General features: G+C 48.1%; 1 protein-coding gene across 1 annotated transcript; it reads right to left on the bottom strand.

Moving 5' to 3' along the window:
- Positions 1-1,157: 1,157 nt before the first annotated feature.
- Positions 1,158-25,954, bottom strand: MYL4 (myosin light chain 4). Its single transcript, XM_038385347.2, has 7 exons — positions 25,739-25,954; positions 15,400-15,427; positions 11,802-11,951; positions 6,104-6,277; positions 5,613-5,690; positions 3,199-3,243; positions 1,158-1,436 (listed from the first exon to the last, which is right to left on the bottom strand). The coding sequence occupies exons 1-6, from the start codon at positions 25,859-25,861 to the stop codon at positions 3,215-3,217; spliced, it is 582 nt and encodes a 193-aa protein (XP_038241275.1). The 5' UTR covers positions 25,862-25,954; the 3' UTR covers positions 1,158-1,436; positions 3,199-3,214.

Raw genomic sequence — 25,954 nt, 5'->3', positions numbered from 1 at the left:
TTTGACTTGCAAATGGAGCCAATCCAATCTGGAATGACAATGCATGAATCAGTCTGGAAAGGCTCTGGGATACTGACATTGTAGCCCAGTCTTCAAGAAGAGAAAAGGTGTGTTTTTAAAACATGGCCACTAACATTTTCAAATCCTACTGTAGGCAGATCACATTTAGTTTTAACATGTTAGCTGGGTGAGATAAATCAGACTAAAACTACAACTTGCCCTATTTAAAAACATACCTGTTTTCCTAGTAAAGACAGGGCTCCAATGTCACTATTTCAGAGACACTTTGAGTCTAAGCCCATTTGAGCAGCTGTTTACAGGAGTAATTGTGCAGTAGCTGCAGATGGGATCCTTCTACTCCCTCCTCACAGGATACGTCTCCTGTTCCCCCTACTCCGAAGCAAGACCCCTCCATTCACTCCTGCACTCACCTAGCTCTGAGATGGGACATCCCTCCTACCACCCAAGATGGCATCTCCAGAAATGGAGAGTTAAACAGACATTCAAAAACAGACATACAGACATTACCTCTGAACAGACCCATGGGACTCCCTTACAGAATATCATGGGGAGTCACCAAGAGCTTGTGTCCCAAGAACCATGAGTGTGCTGGAAACAAACACTATGAACCAAATTTTGCTCTCACACACTGTTGTCAATCCAGAATAACCCCTTCAGTGGAGTGACTCTGATTTACACCACTGTAACTGAGCGCAGGATTTGGCCCAATAAACGTTCTTTTAATTTTGGCCATGATGAAAGGTGGTGACTTGACAGCCCCAGAGGCTGACCTCTTATATCCACAGCAGCTGCGCAAGTTCCCCCCCACAACAAAGTTCAGCCATGGGGCACACCCCTTTTAACGGAGAAAGAAAGAGAGAGAGAGGAGTTCAGTCTCCGCTACTTGCCCTACAGATCTCACCTCCTCCTTCCCAAGTAGTTTTCAGGGGTCCCCAAAGCTGCCTCTGCTCCCTTCTTGTACAAACACCTTTTCCATCCTGCCTCCTTGTGAAATCTAACAGCTGACATCTTGCAAGCTGACCAGACCCCCACTCCCACCTTCCCCTCACCCCTGAGTTTACCTTTAGTGAGCGTTCCCAGTAAGCAACAATGACATTTGATCTAGCTTTTAAAAGGACCAAAGCAAACAGATGACATTCAGGGTGTAGGTGAAATTTAATGGGTCAAACGATGCAGGGAGAAAAAAATCAAAAGAATAAATTAAGATTAAAAATGGAAGGGCAGACGTGTCCTTTTATATACAGAGGTGATTGCACACAATAGTGTAGGGTTGGTACATTGTGGCTATGAGGACTCTTTGTTGTGGCTCATGTGAGATACAGCTGTGGACTCAGGACATTTTAGGAAGGAAGGGACATGGGTCAAGAATTCTTGCTGTTGGTAATGCTTAGTTGGATGGAAACATTTCAGAAAACCTGGAAGGCAAAACACAGAGCATTTTAATGTAATGACAATGGATGATGATAATAATGTCTGTGAAATAATAGAACCAACACTCAGATGGAACCAAAATATTAATAACAATGCTTTCATGACATTACAAATAGTATTCCATTAACCTAGTTGTGTTTGGAGTTAAATGTCCCCCTGCAGAAGCTTGCCACCTAAACATTGCAGCATTGAGCTAGTGCATGAGAATGCAAGAGAAAATTATTAGAAACTGCAGGGACATTGTTTACCAAGAAATCAGACTCCTGTCGGCAAGCTTTTGCTTTTTTTTTTTAAATCTATCCTCTGTTGTTTCAAGTAACATTTAAAACTGGAAAAGACTGGAGGGGAAAGTATTTCTATTTCTTTAGAATTTGTTTATTTTGTGTATTTGACAGCATTTTGTGCAATCACAGTCTTTTGCCTCTGTTTGTAGGGGTCTTTCGCAAAGCAGCAGGGGAGAAAACATTTAAGAACACAAGACACTGAGCTATGAAACCACAAAAATCAGTAGGGGGATTCAGGGGCAGCCGCAGCATATAACATTACTTTCAATTTTTTTTTAAACTGACTAGATTTCAAGTTGATAATATCCCCCTATGGAAAGTGACTCTTACTGGTCTATTTTCCTTGTTCAAACTGAGTGAAATGCAAAATAAACCACCTAAACGGTGAATTTGCATATTTTCAGTTTTAATAACGGGTTTTTGGTAATACAAGTACGGATTTTTTTTTTAAACAAACAACTTTTAACATATCAGCGTCCCTACCGTCATAGATTTTAAGGCTAAAAGGTGCCACAAGTACTCCTTTTCTTTTTGCGAATACAGACTAACACGGCTGCTACTCTGAAACCTATGATAATCTAGTTCAGCCTTCTGCATAAAAGGGCAAAGAGCCTCACCCAGTAATCTCTGTATCTAGCCCATAATGTCTGTTCAAGCAAGAACATATTTTTGGAAAGAGACCAGTCTTGATTTCAAGATTTCAGGTACTGGAGAATTCACCACATCCCTAGGTTTTGTTCCTATAGTTAATAATCACCTTCACAGTTAGAAATCTTATTTCTAGTCTGAATTTGTCTAGCTTCAGGTTCCAACCACTGGATTTCAGTTTGCCTTTTAGTGCTAGATTAAAGAGCTATCTACCATTAGAAGCAACTTTATATCCATATTTGGAGACCATAATTAAATAAGCTCTTAACTGGCCTACAGTTACGTGGGTTATCCTCAAAAAAGAAAAGGAGTACTTGTGGCACCTTATCCTGTTTACTGCTTTTAAATACTGGGACAACATTAGCTTTTTCCCAGTCCTCTAGAACTTCCCAAATAATCCAAGATATGTTACAAATCAACATTAAGAGTTCAGAGATCTGTTTGGCCAATTCTTTTAATACTTTTGGATATCATGTCCTGCAGATTTAAAAACACTCCTCCTTCTCCAATTACTGATGGAATAGAAAGTATTTCATTATCACTATAAAATATGAACACATCATCCTGCTTATTTCCAAATACAGAACAGAAACATTTATTGAATACTTCTGCCTTTTCCACATCAGAATTGACAGCCATAGGGCTCATGCTGCTAGAAATCTTTTTTAAATTAACACAGTTCCGAATGTAGCTCATCAGTATGCACTTCGATTTTTTTTTTTTTGGTATCTTGATGGTATTTCATTGCAAGGCCACCAGACCGGGTTAGTTCAAACATTTTCGGGTAAACAAGGAAAGATCAAGACAAACTCACCCTGAAGAGTCTTGTTTCAACCAGACATGATGTGCTTGACAAAAGCTGAGCAGGAAACAACAAGAAAGGCATTAAAAAATCCACCCAAACCAGAATGCGAGCCCTTGCCCTCTGGTGCAAACAGCACGTCACAGCAGTTCCCAGCCCTTTTGGGTAACTCCAACAGTTAACCAGAGGTGGAGACAAATTTTCCCTAGAGCTCAGGGTGAAAGTTCCAAGCGCTAGGCACCTCCCGCAACCACAGTTGAGGACAGCTGCTCAAAACCACTCAGCTCTCAGGAGTTCCCATTGTGCCACTTACAGCCAGATTCTCAAAAGACCTCAACACCCAGCATGCAGTCAACGTGCTGAACACTCTTGAAAACCTTGCCCTGATTGTAGGTCTTTTGCAAATTTCACTCTCATCAGCAGCACCATTTAATACCAATCACCTTTCATTTAATGGAGTACAAGTCAGTCCTCTGAGGGACTTGGGCTGCTGTAGAAAAATCAAGCTCCCTGGTGGGTGTAACAAGGTGGTCACCTTCAGAGCGCCCCCTTGTGGCACAGGGTGGCTCCGCAGCATCCTTGCCTCAGTTTCCCTCTCCTCAAGGTGCCTGAGTAAGTTAATAAAGGCTGTCTTCTATCCCCTTTACATGGGCTCGTTTAGTGTCATAAACAGTTCCAAAATAAAGTCCTCAAAGTCCAAATCAAGAGTTCATATATTTTAAGGTCTATATAAATATCATTTCCCACTTTTCATCAAGCCACTCCCAATATTTGCCACCTGGAACCTTCCCTGCCACTCCCAGCACTACCTAGCTAGAGTCTTTCCCCCCCGTGTCTTAGGGTCCCCTACAGGAGCCTTCAAACTCCCTATTGCCCACTCATTCCCAGTTCCACACCTTCCTGCCTGGATTCTCTCCCCAGACCTCCTCCTTATCTACCCCAGAGAGAGGCCTGATTGGGTCACATGACCCCCTAGTCACATGACTTGCTTCATTTTCCCCACCTGTGGAGGATAGTAGGCTGTGTCACATGTAGGGCTGAGACCCTTCTCCCTTTAAAGGGCCAGCTACCCTGAAACGGTGGGTTAGAGTACCCACATGTTGGTGGAAGGCAGGCATTGCAATGGTGCACCAGAGCCTAGTACAGAGGTTCATCATTAAAGTGATCCGTGAAAGGAAAGAGGATTAGGCCCCAGTCCTGCAAACGTGTTTAACTTCATACATGCTGAGTAATCCCACTGAAGTCAAGACTACCAGAAACAAAAGGCTAGAGTACCAGTGCAGGAGCACCCATCTGTGTTTAAGAGTCATGGTGCAACATGTTCCTATGTTCTATGTGGTTCCTTGGGATTATGTACACTGACAAATCTCCCACAAGCTTCCAGGCTTTCCAGCTCCCCCAGAAGTATGGGACTTCTTGGGATTTAGTAACTGTATCACACTCATACTAGCCCTGTCCACAAGGCTCTAACCCAGGGTAAAGTGGCCATCGTGAGCCGAGTTTGGACAGCAGCTTGAAATCTCATCCCAGCTTCCAGGTTTGGATTTTCACAGAGATCAGAAAAGGGATTTGAAAAACGGTGGAAATGATTTGACTTGCTCTTTGGCAGCAACATCAGCATCCCTTAACAGGTCCATTTAGTTCTCATCAGAAATCCCAGATGCATGATCTGATCATGGCTGGAGCTAGTGGGGCAATGGGTGCCCTTGAATCCAGGTCGATACTAGAAACATTTCCTGATATAATAACGTCAGTTAGGAGTGTGGGGTTTTTTTTACAACATTTCTATACTGCCAAAAGCCCTAGCATAGACAAAGTTATACTGACAAGGGCTTTTTGCTGGTATAGCTTATTTCATTCAGGGAACTGGTATAAGCTACACTAGCAAAAAGCACTCTTTTGCTGGTATAACCTGGTCTCCACTAGGCAGGTTTGCAGTTCTACTTATACTAGTTCTGCTGGCAAACCTTTTCTAGGTTCTAGACAAGGGGTCAGTCTAGAGGAGCATTGCAGAGCATCCCTTTCCCTGCTACAGAAATTGCTTTGGGGCATTTTGATTGGAAAGCCTGGGAGATCTTGCCCTGTATTTTAAGGTCATCTGACACAGCACCAGTGAACTATTGAACACACAGGCACTTCACCTCTGTCCCACACCAAAGCACTGTCAGAGTCGGGGCTAGAACTGCCCTCACTCCCCTGCCTTTGCACATGTGACCACTAGGTACATTGCATCCTGGGAACATTTTGTTGGAAATCTCTGGTACATTCTCCCGATTTCAAATTAGTTGACTAGGATGGGCGTCAGATGGGTTTTCCCCACTCACTGACCCCCAGTTTCTCTTTCCGTGTGGTCAGAAGATACATTTAGCATCTCAGAGCCAACTGAAATGGCTGGGGTAGCCACAAAAGGAATCTTTTCCACTTACCTTCATAGTTGATGCAGCCGTTGGCATCTTCTTGTCCTGTCATCAATTGCTCCACTTCACTTTCTGTCAGCTTCTCGCCTAGGAGTAGAAGCAGAAGGACAGGTTGGTTAGGATGAGGACTCTGGCACTGCCCCCACCTGGGGCTCATGCTGCTGTGGATTATGTCTTCTGTGGCTACTCCCTGAGAGACATCCAAAGCCTCCCAGATGTCAGGTTAACATCTGGGAGAGGATTTGTCTCTTGGCTAGTTGCTGTATCGAAGGTTGATTAACAGAGCAGCCATGAGCCAAGAGGCTACATATTTGGAACCACTAGAGGAATCCAGAGAAGAGGAGAAAGGAATAAGTGGGCATTATACCTGAGCTAGGCCCCACCCTCAGGACTTCACCCCGACCAGCACAGCCTGGATCTCTGCCACCTGGAACAGACCCTGCCACCCCAAGCTTCACCATTACAGGTCAACCATGTCTAGCTTTGTCTCCAGCCCATACCCAGTGTGGCAAGCACATGGCGCAGTTCTGCACCCATGACTGTGCCATTCCCCTCCTTGTCAAAGACACGCAGGCCTTCCACAAAGTCCTCAAAGGTTCCCTGGTCCTTGGAGCGGGAGATGTGCTGCAGCATTGGGAGGAAGGTCTCGAAGTCAAGCATCTTTGTGTTCATTTCTGACGGAGAAGACAAAGGAGGTGGCATTAATTAAATAGTCTGTGGCACCTTTTATACCAAAGCACTTTACTAGCTATATATATACACACATACAAACACACACACACACACAGAGCAATCACTTTGGCCCATCACTCAAAGGCAGCCAACTCTGAGGTAGCACCAGGCAGCTCTTAACCATATATGCTGGAAGGAAGTGGAGAAGAATCCTGTGTCCAAACTGAAACTATGGAAGCAAATTGATGGAAGTAGATTGGTAATTAAACACATTAGAATTTGGTTGGGAAAATAGACTTGCCACCTACTCTTGTGGAAATTGCCATGTACAATTTAATGGCCCCAGATGGGCAGGACTTGGGCTTTAACTCTTATTCAAAAAAGCCCAGCACCCACAAACTCAGGGATGGGCAAACTATGGCCCGCGGGCCAGATCTAGCCCGTCAGGGCTTTGGATCTGGCCTACGGGATTGCCCCCCGTGGTGCTGCAGGCCCCGCGCTGCTCTCAGAAGCAGCCGGCACCATGTCTCTGTGCCTGGGGGTGGTGATGGGAGGAAGAGGGTTGCTCTTGCCTCCAGACATCGCCTCCCGCAGCTCCCATTGGCTGTGAACGGGGAACCGCGGCCAGTGGGAGCTTTGGGGCAGGTACCGGGAGGCGCGGCAAGGGCAGTGTGCAGAGCCCTGTGCCTCCCCCGCCAAGGGGCTGTGCAGGGACGTGGTGCTGACCGCTTCCCAGAGCGGCGCTGCATGGGGGCAGGGCAGGCAGGCAGGGAGCACACCACTGCCACCCCAGAGCAGCTTGAGGTGAGCAGCGCCTGGCTGGAGCCCAAACCCCTCCTGCACCCCGCCCCCCAACTCCCTGCCCTAAGCCCCCTGCCTGAACCTTGCACCCCAACTCCCTGCCCTGAGCCCCCTGCTGCACCTGGCACCCCTCCTGCACTCCAACTTCCTGCCCTGAATCACCTGCTGCACCCTGCACCCCTGTACACCCCAACCCCCTGCCCTGAGCCCCTTACCACACTCTGCACCCCTCCTGCACCCCAACCCCTGCCCTGATCCCCCTTCCGCACCCCAAACCCCACCTTCACCCCAACCCCTGCCCTGAGCCCCATCGCAACCTGCACCCCTCCTGCACCAAAACCCTGCCCTGAGCCCTCTCATACACCCTGCACCTCTCCTCTGCCCCAATCCCTTGCCCTGAGCCCGTTCCTGCACACTACACCCTGCACTCCCTCCTGCACCACAAACCCCTGCCCCGGCCCTGCATACAATTTCCCCACTCAGATGTGGCCCTCGGCCCAAAAGTTTGCCCACCCCTGAGCTAACCTGTTGGTTCCATACTGACCCAGCAGATGAACATGGGTGACACCACTTCCTTTGGCACCCAGGGTTGTTCTTGGAGTTTCCCCATTCAAGCACTGACCACACCTCCCCACTTCCTTAGCTTGTGAGGGCTGATAAGTGTGACGGGATATGGTGGCACAGAAGTCAGATTTAAACTGTCCTAACTATTCAACATTGAAGCCACTCTAAATTCCTTCATCAATGATCTATCCGGATCTGCTATGCATATCCCCTATAGCCTCTGCTATTACGGCCATGGGCTCTGAGCTCCGACTTGCCCCATCCACCCTTTGCATGTTCCCAAGGCAGGGTGATGATGGGGTTTCTTTCACCTGCATCTTCATTCTCATCCCCTTATGAATCCATCCCTTCTCTCACATCCTCCCTCACAGCACTGAGAGAGCTACGCAGCACTCAGTGAAGGAGGGAAACCTGCCCTATTGGTGTAACTCTCTCTCTTCCCAGCCAAGAGGAGGTGTGAAAGAACAGAACCTCCATGCAGAGAACAGAGCTTTTTAGATTAAACTCTTTAGTCCCATTGACAAAGGCTTTTTTATTTGCCAAAACCCAGGGTCCAGGGACTTCTGAGGGAGTTGGGTTAGATTCGTGAGGCCGAGTAGAACCCAGCAGCTGGTTTCCCTTTGCCCTGCACCATGTGCAGTCATTTACATACCGCGCAACGTGGTATAAAAAGCTGCTAAATCCAGGCAGAGCTCACTGCTCTGGCTCTGCAGGGCTAACAGAAAGGACAGCTTGTCTGTGTCAGTCAAGCTAGGAGAACTGACTCAGGAAACACAGTGAGTCGATCTGCCACGTCCAAAGGGGCTGTTTTTATGCAGTTACTTCTCTGATCATGGCCGGGTTTAAAAAAAAAGTAGTTTCTAGGCACAGAGGAAAGTCTGGGATATAAACACCCATCTAGCGGCTTTGATCGAGTGCTGCCAACTCTCGCTATTTTTACGTGGGGGTTTCATCAAAGCCCCAGCTTCTGGAATCAGGAGACTGCATGAGAAGCTCAGCTTTCATTAAAAAAAAAGGATATTTCTAGTCCTCACCGTCATGGAGAGCAGCTTGAAAAAAGTGACTCTCGTGCACTCTAAGGGCTCAGAAACAGAAGGCAAATAAAAAAGAACTCCCCTATTTTTTATTAGAAATGTCATGAATTTTGGGGGCCTGACTCATGTTTTATGAATGCTCAGGGTTGGTCATAGTGGAGATCAGCTGGGCTGCCTTTGCTAACAGCTCCGAGATTTGAATTTAAGGTGCTGGGGGCAGAATGTTCCCAGCAGAGAGCTCTGGAATTCACTTCCCTTGTCGGTTTGTCAGCGTCCCTGTTTTTACCATCAGGGCATTATACACGGCTCATTACTTTGCTCCGGCTTTCTCCTCGGGAGAAAGGCTGCCTACAGGGGCTGGGGGAATTATTAAGATTGACCTGGTCAACATACTCCTTTGTTAAACTGGTTGATGGGTATTGCTCAGGCCCCCGGAGAGTTTCCCAATCAGCAGGTTCTTATTAAGCAAAAAGTAAAATCAAGGAGCCACCTCCCCAGCTGGTGTGAATCCACATAGCTCCCTGAAGTCAATGAAGCTACACCGATTTACACCTGCTGAGGATCTGGCCCAAGAACAGTGCAATCAAGGATGAGCCACCCCATGAGGGTAGTGTTCTCTGAGCCAGATCAAGGGTGATATTTGGTGGGGGGGAAGGGAGGCATTATCCAGGCATGAAGGGTCTCTGAGTCATTTTCTTTAAATTCTGAAACTGTCGGAGCTCATTGTTTCTTCTCTCTGTGGGGCTAATTCCACCATGACTCTCCTGTTATGTTACTGGCTACATTTCCCCTTCAGGCCTCCAGGAGGGATCAGAGATGGTCTGTCGACTAAAGCCCTCCCAAGGGCATCGGCAGGGAGATAGCAGCTGCAGAATGGGAGAGTTTTATTCTGGCCCCAGAGACCGTGTGCACTGGCTCTGGAAGGGAAGGTGGGGCGAAGGGTCAAGAAGCAGAGCATTGAAAACATGAGGGACATGGAGTCTGGGTGAGTAAGACAAGGGGCCTCAGGCGCATACTGACCCAGTAGCTCTTGGTGACTCGTGAACTGCAACTAAATGAGCGATGAAAGATTTTGCAGCTGGGGGAGACTGGCTCTGACCCTCCTCATCTATCGTCCCTGCTTGTCCATGCTCCTGATGCCACAGGGTAGAAATGGGAGGAAGGACTATAACCCGTCCCCCCAAATCCAGCAGTGAGGCCAAAGCCCGGCATGCCCGCTGCTCCCTTGGACCTGCCTGGAAGCCGCTCTTGGCCAGCCTGCCTCATCTCCAGAATGGGTTGCTGGGGGTCCCAGGTAGGAAGCTGTGTGGATCTCCATTCTGTCTCCTGCTGCCCCAAAGTATATTCTGCCCTAAAGAGGAGATGGTAATGGAAGGGAACACCCTGCTCAAGGGGTTTAGGAGCATAGCGCTATTGCTCTCTTGACAGCCCTAGGGCGGCGGAATCAATTGCACCCTAAGGTGCCTTCAGTAGTCTGGGTAGGATTGTCAATCCTCCAGGATTCTCCTGGAGTCTCCAGGAATTCAAGATTAATCTCTAATTAGAGATTATGTCATGTGATGGAATCTCCAAGGAATAAAAGTCCAAGCAAAATTGGCAACCCTAAGTCTGGCCTTCAGCCACACTCAAGTATATTATTACATGGGCAGAGTCCACGCACCACAGTAAGCCAGAGATCAGGATTGGGACCTCGGTTGGGACTTTCTGTTGCAGACACAATTGTCTCAGAGGTACAATGTAGAACAGACGCCTTGTGAATAGAAAAGGAGTACTTGTGGCACCTTAGAGACTAACAAATTTATTAGAGCATAAGCTTTCATGAGCTACAGCTCACTTCATCGGAGCTCACGAAAGCTTATGCTCTAATAAATTTGTTAGTCTCTAAGGTGCCACAAGTACTCCTTTTCTTTTTGCGAATACAGACTAACACGGCTGCTACTCTGAAACTTGTGAATACTCACTTCCTCTCTGCCCCACTCCCCTGCCCCTGATCCTCTTTTCTTCCCTGCTCCTTGTCACTTCATCTATAGAGTGAACTGTGTGCTGGTGAAAGGTGTTAGACTGAAGGCCCGAGTGACCAAAGTCTCCAATCTGTCTACAAAACAATTCAGCACAAGCTTCCCTAACCTGCTGTCCTCCACCTCTGGCCTGCAGGAACTGCATATAAAGGTAGAGCTGGGCAAAAAAATTTGTGAGAAACCTTTTACTTTTTGCCAGAATATGCAAACTCAGGTTGACCTAGGGTGACCAGATGTCCCGATTTTATAGGAACAGTCCCGATTTTTGGGTCTTTTTCTTATATAGGCTCCTATTACCCCCCACCTCCTGTCCCAATTTTTCACATTTGCTGTCTGGTCACTCTAGGTTGACCAATACACTTCACAATACAACCCTTCTGGTGTGTTTCTGTCCCTTTTGTGTTACTTTCTGCAAACATTTGTGCAATCAGATTTCACTGGCATGGATGCTCAACAGGGTTGTGGTCCTTGATTAGGCCTCCTATGTGCTACAACAATATAGTGATCATGATAATAATACTCACAGAGAGTGAATTTTAAGCTCATGTGCATAAACACATAGGTAAAGGTCATTTTAAATTTGCTCTCCGTGAGCGTTTGCACTGGAAACCTAATGATAAAGGTGACTTTTGTAAAATCAATGAACTGAACAGTACCAGATGACTTACACAACCAACTGCAGCTGGAATTATGAATGGCAAGTCACGGAGTAAATGAAATTTGCAAGAAAATGTTGTCCAATAAAGAATAACTTAGAGAAAAATTACAATTTGCTCCCGGATGTTTTGTTAATGGAAGAAGTGAAGTTAGACAACTAAGTTATGAATTATTCGCTCAGCTCTGGCATGGTGGCGAATGGGTATAAATGCCTAAGCCAAGAGCAAGAGATGTGTATGTGTATAGATAGATACACAGATGTGTATGAGTATAAATAGGTACACAGATAGGTAGGTAGGTAGGTAGATATAGATATGCCAGTTCATTTCACATAGAACACTGCACAGCCATTAGATGGGAATAAAGCTGAAGGTCTATCTCCTACATAGTCTACCTTGCAGCTATTAACAAATTAATGCAATGTCTCTCCCCCTTGGCCTGGTTTCTCTTACCTTCTGGTTTGGGCTTGCCCAGCACCTTCAGGACTTCAGCATTGGTTGGGTTCTGCCCAAGAGCCCTCAGGACATCACCACATTGACTATAGGTGATCTTCATCTCCCCAGTTGGGGTCCTGTCAAACAGCATGAAGGCCTCCTTGAACTCTGCAGAAAGGAAGGAAGAGAATCAGCGGTCATCTTCCTATAATGCCCTCGCATCCTCCTGGTGAGAGGCTGAGCCCTAAAACTGGTCCTGTCCAGAAGGCTGGCACTACTGGATAGGGAGGGTGGGGTTTTGAGTGTTGCCTTTTGGGATTTTCAACAGGGATAAAGTTTAACCAGTTCCTCCAGTGAAACCCCTCCAAGGCAGAAGCTCCTCCCCTTGGGCAAGAAGAGCATCCTCAAGCACAACCGCATTTCCACGATCTTCCTCCTTGACTCAGCCTTCCCAGGGGCTTCCATGGCCCATAATCTTCACTCAGAACTCCTCACCTCATCCCACCTCTCTGCCTGAGGCCATTTTAGCAACTTTCCCCATGTACTCCACTGTTCCAGCTCCTCCCCTGCTGAAACCCTCCTCCTGGTCTGCATCTTCTCGCGCCTTGGTTACTACAACTCTCTTCTCTATGACCTCCCCAGCTCTCCTTGTTCCCACAGGTTGCAGAATGCTGCTGCCTGATGTTGCTCACATACAAAGAAGGGTGGGCTACGTTCTCCCCATCCTCACAGATCCTGCCCATGACTGAGCCCTGTGCATTGTGGGCTACAGGACTGCCCTTTCCAGGTTCTCTGCAACAAACTCCCATCAGCCTAGGACGCAGCACCTCCTTTTACCTTGGGGGATGGGGCCTAAATCTGGAAAGATCAGGATCTGCTTCCTCCTATACATAATATTTTTCAGCCTCCTGGCCTGCTGTAATATTCTCTCTCTACCTCGTAAGTCCGCCAAGTGAGCAATAACAGTTCTGCACGCATCCGGCCCCGGCTTCTGCCTCCGGTTTGTTTCCCTGTAGGCTCTCTCCACAACGATGGGGTCCCCGGGTGCGTCTAGCCGCAGAATGCTGGGCAGCCATTTCTCCAGGAACTCTATCAAGTCTCTCCCCTCCTCTTTCTCTGGTAAACCAAGAATCCTCAGCGTGCAGGCCTGGGCCTGGCTCTCCAGTTGCTCCACGCGGGTGCCAAGGTGGCTGCTTTCTCGGGCCAAGTGTTTCAAGGCCTGGGTGCACTGTTGGGTTTTCACCTTCTGCTTTTTGACCGAGGAATCAGTCTGAGCGGCTGACTGGGCCAGGCTGGTGATTCGCCCTTCCAGCACATCCATGCGAGTATTGAGAGCCACGATTTTACCATCAAAGACCGTCACGATCTCTCGGTTCTTGTCTGCTTTCTTCTTGATTTCGAGCAATAAGGCTCTCAAGGAGGCATCGCCGCTGTTTCTGCTGCCATATGGGATCAGATGCTCAGGGTCTCCATGTGGTGACTGAGGCATAGAGGCCCAAGACATGGTGTCCTTGGTTTGGTCAAAATCCTTAGGCAGGATTTTTGGTTTGCTTGATTTATTACTTGGCATCTTCATACCAACTGCAGTTCTTTGCCTTGCTTAGAATCTGGACTATAAATGCCCATGGCTTGGTTCTGTCAGCCTAGAAGCCCCTGCCAAACTGTGTGTCAATCCCTCGCAATCCAAATCCTGCACACGTGTGAGCTTGATGCTGTTTCTTGATACCATCCACCTTTCCTTTCCTACATGGTGTGGGGGAGGCAACCCTGGAGCTGCTGCCTCTGGGTGTGACATCACAATAGCTAATTCTCTCCCAGTGGTTTTGAGCTGCACTGGCTTTGTACGTATGAGTGAGAGAGTGATGTCACCCTTTAGTGGCTGGGCCCACAGAGAATATATAAGGGATCTGCTACTAGTGTCAGCTAAGGGCGTTCTCCTTTAGTTCCTGCCGCCAACACTTGTCTATTGGGGACAGAAGGAGAAGAGTGATGTGTATCACCCAAGATGAGTGTATCATTAATTTAGAAATTGTGTCTTGGATTCACTGCGGTTTGTACCCGCTCTGTGGGCCTCTACAGGGAAAATAATGGCAAACATCTGGTCAGATTGGATTCCATCCAGAAGAGAGCAAGAGAGCATTAGTACCAGAAGCACATTAGAAGACTGTAAGGCTGTGCATTCCACTATCTCAGTATTGGTGAAACCCACACACCGTGGTATTGGTACTTGTTTACTTATTTTTTTTACTGTCTTTTTTTTTTTTTTTTTTGCATCACAGGGACCATTTGTAGGGCTCAGCCTGAGACCTGATCTTCTTACAGTATTTCCACCAGCCTGAATTTGAACCCAGATCTTGGCTATATCCAGAGGGATTAATAAAGCCCATCAGAAGTGTAACAATAACCACAGCCCACCCCTATCACTATGGGGACATCTCTCTATGTGGCTGGGATCTGCTCGTTCAGAGGGAAACCCTGATTTCAAGCCAAGGCTGCATCTTTCAGCATGAACTGAAAATGCTTTTCTCTTGCTAGTACCCACTTGCTTCCCCTCCATTTTTGGTGGCACCCGCATCAACAGAACAGAGCAGGGAACTGGGTTCCATATATTCCTTCTGCTGCTTTAGGAGTTGGCGTCCTTACTGAATCCCTGGCCTGGCTCCCAATCATCTTCCTCTCTTGCTTCTATTGATATCTCCTTTCCTGTCTCCATCCCTGCCCATCTACCCTTGCTCTGCTCAAGCCTCTCTTCTAAGTGCTCCATAGGGCTCGCCCCATCCCATCCTTTGGTAAGGAGGCGCTGGCATGAGCCTCGCCACCTGTAACGCCGTGTGTGCTGTTAGTATTACTGCGAGGTACCAACTTGTGCATCCAAACAATGACTTTGCTTTCTGATTAGATATGCACCTTCTAGCCACTATAAAATGCATGGACCAATGCCTGGATGGAGTGTAATTTAGTGATTAGAGCAAAGGTCCCCAACCCAGCGAGTGGAAGGGGTTCGGGGTGGCACGTCGGCGCCTGGGCCAGCCCCCCCCCACGGGGTGAGGAGGGATCACCACCCAGCCCTGCTCAGCCCCCAGCTCCGCTCCAGCCCTGGTTCCCGGCCTCAGCCCTAGTCTTGCCCCCAGCCTTGGCCTCTGGCCATGGCTCTGTTCCAGCCCCAGACCCTCCCCAGCTGCGGCCCCAGCCTTGGCCCCCTTACTCCCATCTGCAACCCCATCCCTGGAGCTGTCTCCTGGGGGGGAGGAGGGAGGGGCACAGACAGGGATGAGACTGTGAAAAGTTTGGGGACCACTGGGTTACGGCATGGAGAGCTGGGAATCAGGACTCCTGGGTTCCATTTCTAGATTTGGGGTTGAGGAGTGGCCTAATGAGAAGGACTAGGAATCAGCATTGCTCTTCTAGTCTCCAATCTGCAAGTTATTGTCCTCCAGTGGCTAGAACAAGCAGGTCAGAGTCAGGACTCCTGGTTTCTACTGCCATCTCTGCAAGAGAGTGGTCTTGTGATTAAAGCAAAGGGCCAAGAGTCAGGCTTACTGGGCTCTACCCCTCCCAACCAGTGGCAATGTGGCAAAGGCAGCAACAGCTGGTTTGAAAAATGCCAGGCACTTACCTTCAATCTGGTCAGCACTGAAGTCAATCTAAAGAGAAAAGAAAACAGAGCAGAGCCTTTAGAGCCCAATTCCTGCCCTCTGTGCTGTGATACAGCTGCATGAACGTCACAGCCAGGGCCAGCAGCAGGCACTAGCCACACACCCCGCCCCGTGGAGCAGAGCAGTAACTCAGCAAAACAAACCAGTCCCCCCCAGCAGCGGGAAGAACTCATCCTCTGAGCTCCATTTCCCGGCCTGGTGACAGGACCTGAGAAGCACCCTGTAACGTGCTTGGGGCGCCATCCTGAGAGCTGAGAGCCCTCTGTTGCAACAGAAGTCGAGGGCTCTTCGGCATAGCAGCAGGTGAGAGTTGGGAGGTAGGACATCATAGTCCCATCTAATCAAACCATTGAATTACTCCTGTATGCATGTGTATGAGTCAGGGTTGGCAGGTGGCAGGGTCTGCTTCTTATTATTCTTTCAAAATGTCCTGGAAATGTTTCACTGGGCAGAGCAAGATCAGTGCCAGGGCTACCCCATTGGGGGCTGAAAGCAGGAATATTTTGCCCCCCGAACACATACTAATAATTAACAGGGGGCCCCCTGGAGTTGCTTGGGGCCCTAAGTAATTGCTTACTCTGCTTATGCTGAGCTCCAGCTCTGAGCGAGATCACTGGAATGCAGGAAACTGACACCTGCTGCCTAGCTAGAGTGGGGCTTAATCATGCTATGTCCTAGATAAACCCAGAGACCTTTTCTGCTCCTTCAGGGATGTGGAAAAGTAAAACCCATTTCCTGCTGTAATTCTCATGTGAGGTACCAGGTTTATCAGGGTAAACCAGGTGTAATCTGCTACTGGGACCACGGGGCCCAGCTTGGGCACAAATCTTAGTACATTGAAATCATCTGTCCAAAACACAATCAAATTCCTCTCCCCAGTGTTGGTTAAATCTGGCACTGCTGGCACCTAGGAACTAGCAAACCAGAGGGTCAGGCTTCTTCTGTGAGAAATCACAGCAGCCAAATGTGAAAAGTAAGAGCCTTTGGCTGCTTTAATCTTTGGGGTGCCCAACTGGAGACACCTGAAAGGGGCCTGCTTTTTCAGAAAGTGCAGAGCACGTATCCTCTAAAAATCAAGCCCCTTGGAAGCATCTCGAGTTGGGCCTCTGAAATTGAGGCAACTCTAAATCATCGGTCCCTTTTGAAAATGTAAGCCTAGGAATTTTTCAAACAAACGTATAAAAATCAGTAGCTACAGTGCTGCCAACACTTGTGATTTTATAAGAAGTCTTGTGGGAGCTGGTGTTTTCCTTAAATCCCCAGCTCCTGGAAATGGTACATAGGACAATCTCAGCTTTTATTAAGAAAGGGTGAGTTTCTAGCCATCGTGATTGTGGGGAAAAGTCAGAAAATGTGACCTCAGTGTTGCCTTAAGCTCCCCAAATCAGAAAACAAAGAAAAAGACTCTCCTTTTTTATTTTATTTAAATCTCATGATTTTTATGTAAATCTCATTATTTTTGAGGGGGCCTGGCTCATGCTTTTTAAATGGTTCGGAATGGCAATACTAAAGCCACAAAACAGAACATCCAGGAATAGGATGCTGTGCCTGTCCTTCAGGGCAGACCTCCAGAGACCCAGAGAGAATCTGTGTACTGTCTGCCAAATTGTTTTGACCAAGAGATTTTTGTATATTACAATGCAGTAGCCAGGTTGGGTAATGGGTGAAGGGGAGGCTTTAAAAATTCCTGAGGATATTCCTGGTTCTGACATTGACTTGCTGGGTGACCTTGGGCAAGGCACTTCCCTACTCTGTGTGTCTGCTTCCCCCATCTGTAAAATGTGGATAATAATACCCACTGTCCAGGCATAATCAGTTGCAGCCAGAGTTCAGAAGTGACCTCAGATTTTGACTTCTTCAATTGCTGGGTGACCAGCAGGAAATGTGATTTTCATAACAGCTCAGCGGAGTGGGTGGATGTTGGGTGCTGAGCTCTTTTCAAACTCTGGCCCTATGAGTCTCATTTCCAGAGGTGCTCAGGTCCAGCAGCTCCAACTAAAGTCACAGCAGGGATTTGGACCGAATAATGTAAACAATATTTGGAAGTCTGTATAGGATCAAACTCAGCCCTGGCACAAACTGGGGCAGCTCCCACTGACCTCAATGGGAATTGTATCAGATTACACCATGGCTGAATTTGGCCTGCGGAATTGAACTCATAAAGGGGATGTTAGCGGGCTGCTGTGCTGTAAGCCACTGACCCTACCTTTTACAGACTGCGTTTTTCCCCAGCTCAGATGTGCAATGGGTTATTTTGCATGGGAGTGATTTTACCCCTTCTCCAGCTCACAACTTGGGTACAAAAAGGGAGTGAAAAAGTTTTAAAACCTGATTCTCTGTTGCCCTGCACCTCATCTCATCACAGAGACCAGTGCAGAGCAGGTGTAAAATGCCACAATCGCACTTAACGCCCACTTCACATTGGTTCAAAGAAAGTATGACATAGCTCGAGATAGCAGAGTCTCTGTTCCATGCCGTCTGGAAGGGAAGGGCCCCTGTCTAGCGGCTGATCCTGTACAACAGTATTTAGCAGGGCAGGCCCACTGAATACATGTCGCTGCTTGGGTCCCAAGAACCTAGGCAGTGCGGTGCGTTCAGGCATAGCCAGCTGCTGAGCTGTTAAGGTCTTTCTAATAAATATTTTAATTTCATAACCCAACGGACTCCGTCCATCTCAATTAAACCTTTACTAGAGGCGCCCAGTGGGACTGAGTATTTTCACTGGCATCCTTAACAGGCAAACATCTGGGTTTCTAAAGCCATGAGCAATGGTCAGCCAGTGAGAGCGCTCCATTCCATTCCAAAAAGAAAAGGAGGACTTGTGGCACCTTAGAGACTAACAAATTTTATTTGAGCATAAGCTTTCATGAGCTACACAAAAGCTTATGCTCAAGTAAAATTTGTTAGTCTCTAAGGTGCCACAAGTCCTCCTTTTCTTTGTGCGGATACAGACTAACATGGCTGCTACTCTGAAACCTGGATTCTCTAGGAGTCCAAGCTCATGAAAGCTTATGCTGGATATGAGTCAGCAGTGTGCCCTTGTTGCCAAGAAGGCCAATGGCATTTTGGGATGTATAAGTAGGGGCATAGCGAGCAGATCGAGGGACGTGATCGTTCCCCTCTATTCGACACTGGTGAGGCCTCATCTGGAGTACTGTGTCCAGTTTTGGGCCCCACACTACAGGAAGGATGTGGATAAATTGGAAAGAGTACAACGAAGGGCAACAAAAATGATTAGGGGTCTAGAGCACATGACTTATGAGGAGAGGCTGAGGGAGCTGGGATTGTTTAGTCTGCAGAAGAGAAGAATGAGGGGGGATTTGATAGCTGCTTTCAACTACCTGAAAGGGGGTTTCAAAGAGGATGGCTCTAGACTGTTCTCAATGGTAGCAGATGACAGAACGAGGAGTAATGGTCTCAAGTTGCAATGGGGGAGGTTTAGATTGGATATTAGGAAAAACTTTTTCACTAAGAGGGTGGTGAAACACTGGAATGCGTTACCTAGGGAGGTGGTAGAATCTCCTTCCTTAGAGGTTTTTAAGGTCAGGCTTGACAAAGCCCTGGCTGGGATGATTTAACTGGGACTTGGTCCTGCTTTGAGCAGGGGGTTGGACTAGATGACCTTCTGGGGTCCCTTCCAACCCTGATATTCTATGATTCTATGATTCTATGATTCTATGCTCAAATAAATTTGTTAATCTCTAAGGTGCCACAAGTCCTCCTTTTCTTTGTGCGGATACAGACTAACACGGCTGCTACTCTGAAACCATTCCATTTCAGCCATCCATTTGATTGAAAATCCAGTTTTCCACCTCCCCCTCCCCCAAAAAAAGTATCCATGGAAAGTTTCCAACCAGCCCTAGTCCAAAGCACGTCTCCTAGGGCCACCTCCCCAGGGAAGCTGGTGGTTTACAAACGCTTGCTGTCCTTTCACGAGTATTAGGTGAGGTCTAGTGGACTGAGTCCCGGGATGAGTGAGAGGGAAGTCAGGATTCTATGTCCTGGTCTCTCGTGACTCTGTGTAACCTTCTCTCTGCCTCCATGTCTCAGTCTGTAATATGGGGTTCATGATGGTTTATCCAGTTTTGTGAAGTGTGCTGAGATCTGTGGATGACACAGGCTATTTAGTGCAAGGGATTGCCTAGGCACTAGTGCAAGGAAGCAGTAGTGCGCTAATGCATATACTGGTATCCCATGAACCATGATGCGTTCCTTCATATCAGCTGACTGACAGCACTTGCCCTGCAATTCTGCACAACCAGTTCCCATCACTGAGGCCTATGTGGCAATTTCTCTTTCCCGGTGTGCCTTTTCTCCCCTTCTCTGGTTTCAACCGTCAGTGTTTTCTCACTTTTCCATTTACCTCTCATCCCACCCTTCTCTCTCTCCTTTGCCAAGCTGGAGGATGATGGGAAGAGGTGGCATGCAGAACCTTTTCAGCCTGCATGTTTGGCGGGCAAGCAGTTGACAGCACCTTTGACTGGTATCACCCTGGAAATGCCAGCAAGTCGCCACCCCTGCCACCAAGAGGGAATCGATGCACAGGAATGTAGAATTGCCAAACTGGATCAGACTCCTGCTCCCTCTAGTCCAGCAATGGCCAGAACCAACCGCTTTAGAGGAAGACATAAGGAACCCACCTTGGAAGTTATGGCATAATCTGCCCATAGGCCAAGTTCCTTCCCAAACCCAGGCAGGCAGAGGTTGGCTTATGCCCTGAAGCAGGAAGCTTTAAAAAACCCCCAAACAATCTGATGTAACTGTGGATGCTCTTGTGAACCATAGCAATGCCTATTCCTTTTCTGAATCCTACTGAACTCCTGCCATCAATAATATCATGTGGCAATGAGTTCCACAGGTTAGCAGAGTGCTGTTTAAGGGAAATCACCTCCTTTATTCAGCTTGGAGTACTCATCTCATCTCCTCACCCAAGGGTTCCCAAGGCGATGGCACCCAGTTGGAAACTGGTGGCTACATATTTAACCACAATGAGCAAGAACATTTGTCCCTTTGGAAGAAGTGGAGCTGCAGTAACGAGCTTTGTTCGGGCCACAAGGACCCAGAGGCAGTAGCAAATTCTGGGCGAGATCAGCTGGGCCTGGGAGTTTGCAGGCAGCAGGGGGGCTGGCTGTGCTGTCCCTCTCCGGAGAAAGGATATTATTTCAAGGCTCAGTCATAAAGTCAGGGGGTCAACTGGTTAAACTGTCTCCATACCGAGCATGCTATTATTAACCCTCTGACTAGACCACTGGCTTAGAAATGTAACTGTATCCAGAAGAGCCACGGAAAAAGTGACCTCCCCTCTGAGAACAACAGAGAGAGGAGACTGAATAGAAGTTCTCATCCAGGAAATTAACTCAGGATGAGACGCTGCAGGCGCCGAAATACTTTAGGACTGAGACAGCTGGCAGCAGAAAATCTGTTTCATGCTGTCGGGACAGCTGGACAGAACCCCCTCAAGGCTGTGCAGCCATGGCCATCTCACCAAATCCAAATGCTGGCATATATTCTAGCGAGGACCAGGTTAAGTCATTGGGCACTATCCCTCAACTCCTGGAATTACATCAGAATCTCAGCATTCATTTGAGGGGGAAAAATACTTTCCAGCTTTTATGGTTGCAAAGGGAAGCTGGAAACCGTGGCTGGGATGTAGCCACTGCATTGACATCTGCCTGAGTTTACAGAGTGCCTGGAACAATAGTTCAGAAAGGGGGGAGCTGCCTTATGCATCTCAGTGGGGTGTAATTCCAAGACCCACTCACTGCTCTGGGGGACCCTACCAATGCCACCCCAGTGAGGACTCTATGTGAGGCAGAAGGCCAGCCCATCCACTCGTAATGATGCACGCCAGCAGCTAGATTAAGTGTACTGGCCATGCCTCAGCTTGCATGAGAGTAGGGGAATCCATCGGTTCATTCCTGCACCAGGGCTGTGTCCAGCATTCTGGAGGGGTGCCCCAAACATCACCTCAACTGCAACAGCCCTGTTGAACATCTGGGATAGAGGACTGCTCTGGCCATGCCCACTCATGCTCAGGCCACACTGCCTAGCAGGGAGGAACCCTGTTCTAGGAGGGCTATGGGACTTTATTGCTGCTTTGCTTTACACCAGCATAAAGTGGACACAGTGCACCACAGCTCATCCACAGGGCTCTGTTCCGGCACTCTGCTTCTTCTCGCTGGCATAATGCTGGCTGGGAACCCTTGGGGGAATCGCCCGAAGGGGGAGCTGAGCAGGGGCAGGTTCTGAGGAGCAGCCTCTTCTTTGTGCATTATGCTCAGGTGCTGCACGAGGCTGGGGTTTATAGCTGGGGAGATGTGGGGAGCAGCTGGATTTTGCTCCTAGCACAGAAGTCAGCAACCTGCTTTGTGTGAGTATGGAACACTCGTCCTTCTGCAAAAAGTGCCATGGAATCATCATAGGCTACATGTGTCAGGACCTGGCTCTCATCCTCCTCCAAATTGTTCCCCCTAGCACCGCACTGGGGTATTGGTTCACTCTGGGCTAAGGGGGAAGAGCGCCACCTCCTGGATCACCAGCATTTCTGCAGCACCTCCTGTTGCTCAGAGGCCTCCCACTCAAGTACCAATCCAGGCTCACTCTGTTTTAGCCCTGATTCAGGAAAACCCTTAACTTTAGGCATGTGCCTAAATCCCACTGACTTCAATGGGATTTAAGCATGTTCTTAAGGTAATGCACCTGCGTAAGTGCAGTGCTAACTAGGGAGGCTTTCCTGAATCAGGGCCGTTGTTTGTTAGATTTGCAGTATACAGTGCTCAGATGTTCCTGTGCACCCGAGAGCCAGATTGCAAGAGTACTCTGTGGTGACATCTTTCCAAGAGACCAAAAAGCCACCCTCAGCAGAAGGAGAAGATGACAACTTTGTAGTTCCAGTTTTAGCTAGAGGTTGTTTCCACAAGGGCCAAACAGAGAGGAGTGAAGATTTCCCATTGCAAACACTTCAGTATATCAAGGCTGTACATCACATCAGCCCCTGACCCTGCTGGCTACTAGGGAAATGTAGGGCATAATAATTTGAGCTGCAGCTGGGAGTAAAACGTGTACATCTACCCACAGTAGGGAGAAATCCCAAAACAACTCCCGCTCTGGTCATGGGCTGCCTTTTCCACACTGGCCTGTGATCACTGAAGCCTCTTGCTCACACTGAACTATACCTTCAGGTAAGTTTGATGCAAGGAACAGGAGTTGCTACACCCACCTAGTCTGAGCTCCATTTTCCTGAAGTGTCTAAATACCCCAGATGCTTCAAAGGAAGGTGTAAAAGCCTACAATGCACCCAACTATGCAGTAGTATCCCAGAGGGGGAAATTTCTTTCTGATCAGTTTATGGCCCTGAAGCTTGAGGACTGAGAACTCCTATAGCCTATTCTGTTTTATGTCAGAGGGCCTGATCCAGCACCATTGCAGTCAATGGGAATTGACTCCAATGGGAGCAGGATTGGGCCCACTGGAGGTATGAGTTATGTTCATGTAATGTGTTTTGGCTCTGACCAAGCTATTTGCCTCAAGAAATATCCTGTGGCAGTGAGTTCCACAGGTTAATTATGCAAAGGGCTTCTCTTGATCCATTTTAAATTTGTTGCCTTTTTATCCAGCCTGACCCCCTTTGTGCAAGATGCTGACCACAACCTTTTCATCCAGGGAGGCAGAAAAGTGTTTCACAGAGGAAAGTGAGCTCCGGTTTTCTGCCCTGCCTGAGCAAGCCTCCCTGGCTTGGTCTCTGTTACTCAGAAAAACCTGCCTGCTGCTTCTTAAAAAACAAAATCCAGAAGCACCTATTCTAGCTGAACGTTTTCTAAAAACGTCTTAAAAGCAATAGGCCAACTGCAATCCATAATTTTTCCAAACATTTTTGGCACATTCCTCCCTTCCCCCTAAGATTCTTACGCCCATTTGCATTAGGGTAACTATCTATTATGCAACAGTTTGTGGCTCATCTTCAGTCAGAGGGAGGCACACGGAATAAAGAGATCTGCTGCACTCCCAAAGCAAACGGGTCATTGTATGTGCAAAACTAGGCATCTCGGTGTGCAAAATGGGCAACTGAGTGTGCAGATAGATACCTAGTGCACATGCAAAAAGGTAGCTGCAGGTGCAAAGCACCTTTGTGCATGCAAATGGGGTCCTTGCACTTGCAGACATGTACTTGTACATTGGAACAGTGTATGCAGGTAAGCTGTTTTGCACATACCAATGCACATTTTGCTCATGAGCCTGGCCACAAGCATATTTTGCAAGTGGAGCTTAGGGTCCAGATCCTGCATTGCATTCCAGTGACACTCAGTGCAAATCTGCAACAGTGGACTCCAGGGGTGCAATTGGTTAGCACACAGGCCCTATAAAGCAGTGCTAGGTGGAGTAATGCTGAGGTTATGAGTTCAAGTTTCATCTAGAGCACCATCACATTCCTCTGATCCTGGGACTGGCTCAGATCCAGCTGTAAATTAGTTTCAGGGCTGATCTAATTTATGTCTGGCTGCCCATTGCCCCACAGAGTTCTTCTAGCAGGGGGGGACACCCCTTTTATCCCTTACTTTGGAGACTGGGAGTTGGAGTTGCTAGAGTGGCCATATAATGCTAGAGGATTCCCAGGCAGGGGGAATCCTCAGGGAGCAGGATCCACTGGCTTTCCAGATGTTTTGAGCAATGTGACCTTTCTCAAGCAGCCAGCTACTGGGCCAGGATCCAGCCCTAGGTATCTGCAGTTGAAAAGAGTTGCCCCATTGGGAATTCTAAAGGGCAGCACCTCCAAATAGTGCAGCGGTTTATCATAGATCATCAGAACTTCTTTGGTCTGGGAATCAGGGATGGAAACCCTGGTACAGGTCCCATGTGAATTCTTGGTTCTGGCAGGATTGGGTGAAAATGGCCAATGGGAATAATGTAGGTGCTAGGAGAATAGGCAGTAGAGTAGGGGATCTGTGTTTCCTACCCTGGCTGACGCTGGGAAGTCTCTTAGTGGCTGAAGGGTAACACACAGAGGTTGGGCATTACCTGCAGTTTAGCGCCCTGAAAGTCATGGCAGGTGTGTGCCTTATAGGAGTTAGTGGGAAAACCAGCGCTCTGACAGTCTGGAAAGGGGAACTACAGAGAGGACAGCACTGTGCACACAGACACTAACACAACTGATTTGAAACTCCTAGACTCCTTCCTGCCCCAATTTCAAATCCCTCCGGGGTCAGTTCAGACCTTCCTCCCTACTCCATAGCAAGATTGAGTCCTGTTGTGTGAGAGTCCTTCAGATCAGATGATAAAAAAGTAGGTCCTGCATGAGAGTGGGGGGCTTGACTGTATGTCCTTGCCTGACGTTGCCTCTCCAGCCTGTTGTATTCAAGTTGCCCGTCTGATTGCCATGTTCTGCCCCAGAGGGGGTTGCATTTTTACTCTATGTGGGTGTGTGTGTAATCTGCAAAGTGCTTTGGGAAGATCACATGGAGTTTTAAGACTAAAAATCCCAAGCTGTTTTAAAATTCCAAAAGAATGTCTAGGGTTGAATTTTGCGTCAGTTATGTTTCTATACCTCTCCTTGTCAGCAAGAAGATGCAGAAGAAGCAACCCGTTTGCCTGAGCTGCAACCCCGGGGTGGGGTGGAGGGGAGAGACACTCACAAAAGAGCTGCTACATTAAAGCAGGGATGGAATGAAAGGAATGTTTTTCCCCCACACCTGCTTGCTCCCTCCCTCCTCTCCAGTCTCAGCAACAAAACAGAACAGAACTCTGCTTCAGACAGTGAGCTCCAGGGGCTAGCAAGAGAAAAGGAGCCCATTAACTTTGATGGCAGTTCCGGGTGTTAAGCACCTCTCAGGATTGTCCACTAGTTATATAGGGATTCCCCCCCTATAGGGTTGAATGGGGGAATACTATCCCCATGGGAAGATTTTAGGGGAGGAATCCATTCCATTGGTACAAGGCATTTGCTCCCCAGAAATAACCTTAAGAACCAGGGATAAAGTTTCAGAGTAGCAGCCGTGTTAGTCTGTATTCGCAAAAAGAAAAGGAGTACTTGTGGCACCTTAGAGACTAACAAATTTATTAGAGCATAAGCTTTCGTGAGCTACAGCTTGCATCCCTTCTCCAGCAAAACCGTTTAGGGAGTGGCAGGAGATTCCCATCCCCAACTCCCTGCACCAGCGTGGACTCCAAACACTTCCCCCTCTAGTTCTGGCTACAAGGGAAGGCAGCGCTGCTGACATGATTCACATGGCACACTGGATTGCCAAGCACTTGGCAGCTCCCTGAGAAGAGGTGGGCAAGAGACTGGCTAATTTCCTTACTTACAGTTACACTCTTGGGATCGAAGGTGGGTTCCTTTGGTGGTTCTGGTGCCGGTGCGGGGGCTGCTGCTGGTGCAGGAGTAGGCTTGGCTGCCTCTTTCTTTGGTTCAGGTTTCTTGGGGGCCATGGTGCTGGGTTCTTTGCAAAGGAGCTGAGAAGGGTCTTCCCGCCCCACCAGGCAACAGACTGAGGGACAAAAGGCAAAGTCTGCTCCTTCCCC

Source organism: Dermochelys coriacea, chromosome 27, assembly GCF_009764565.3.
Source record: "Dermochelys coriacea isolate rDerCor1 chromosome 27, rDerCor1.pri.v4, whole genome shotgun sequence".
NCBI lineage: Eukaryota > Metazoa > Chordata > Testudines > Dermochelyidae > Dermochelys > Dermochelys coriacea.
This window is presented reverse-complemented; position numbering and strand designations above follow the sequence as displayed.

Bases quoted from the DNA above. Each gene is read 5' to 3' on its own strand.
- MYL4 (XM_038385347.2), bottom strand. From the start codon at position 25,861: ATGGCCCCCAAGAAACCTGAACCAAAGAAAGAGGCAGCCAAGCCTACT. The intron at 15,428-25,738 runs GTAAGTAAGGAA...TTTTCTCTTTAG, and splicing joins TCGATCCCAAGAGTGTAACT to ATTGACTTCAGTGCTGACCA. The intron at 3,244-5,612 runs GTAAGTGGAAAA...TTTCCTGCTCAG, and splicing joins CGGCTGCATCAACTATGAAG to CTTTTGTCAAGCACATCATG.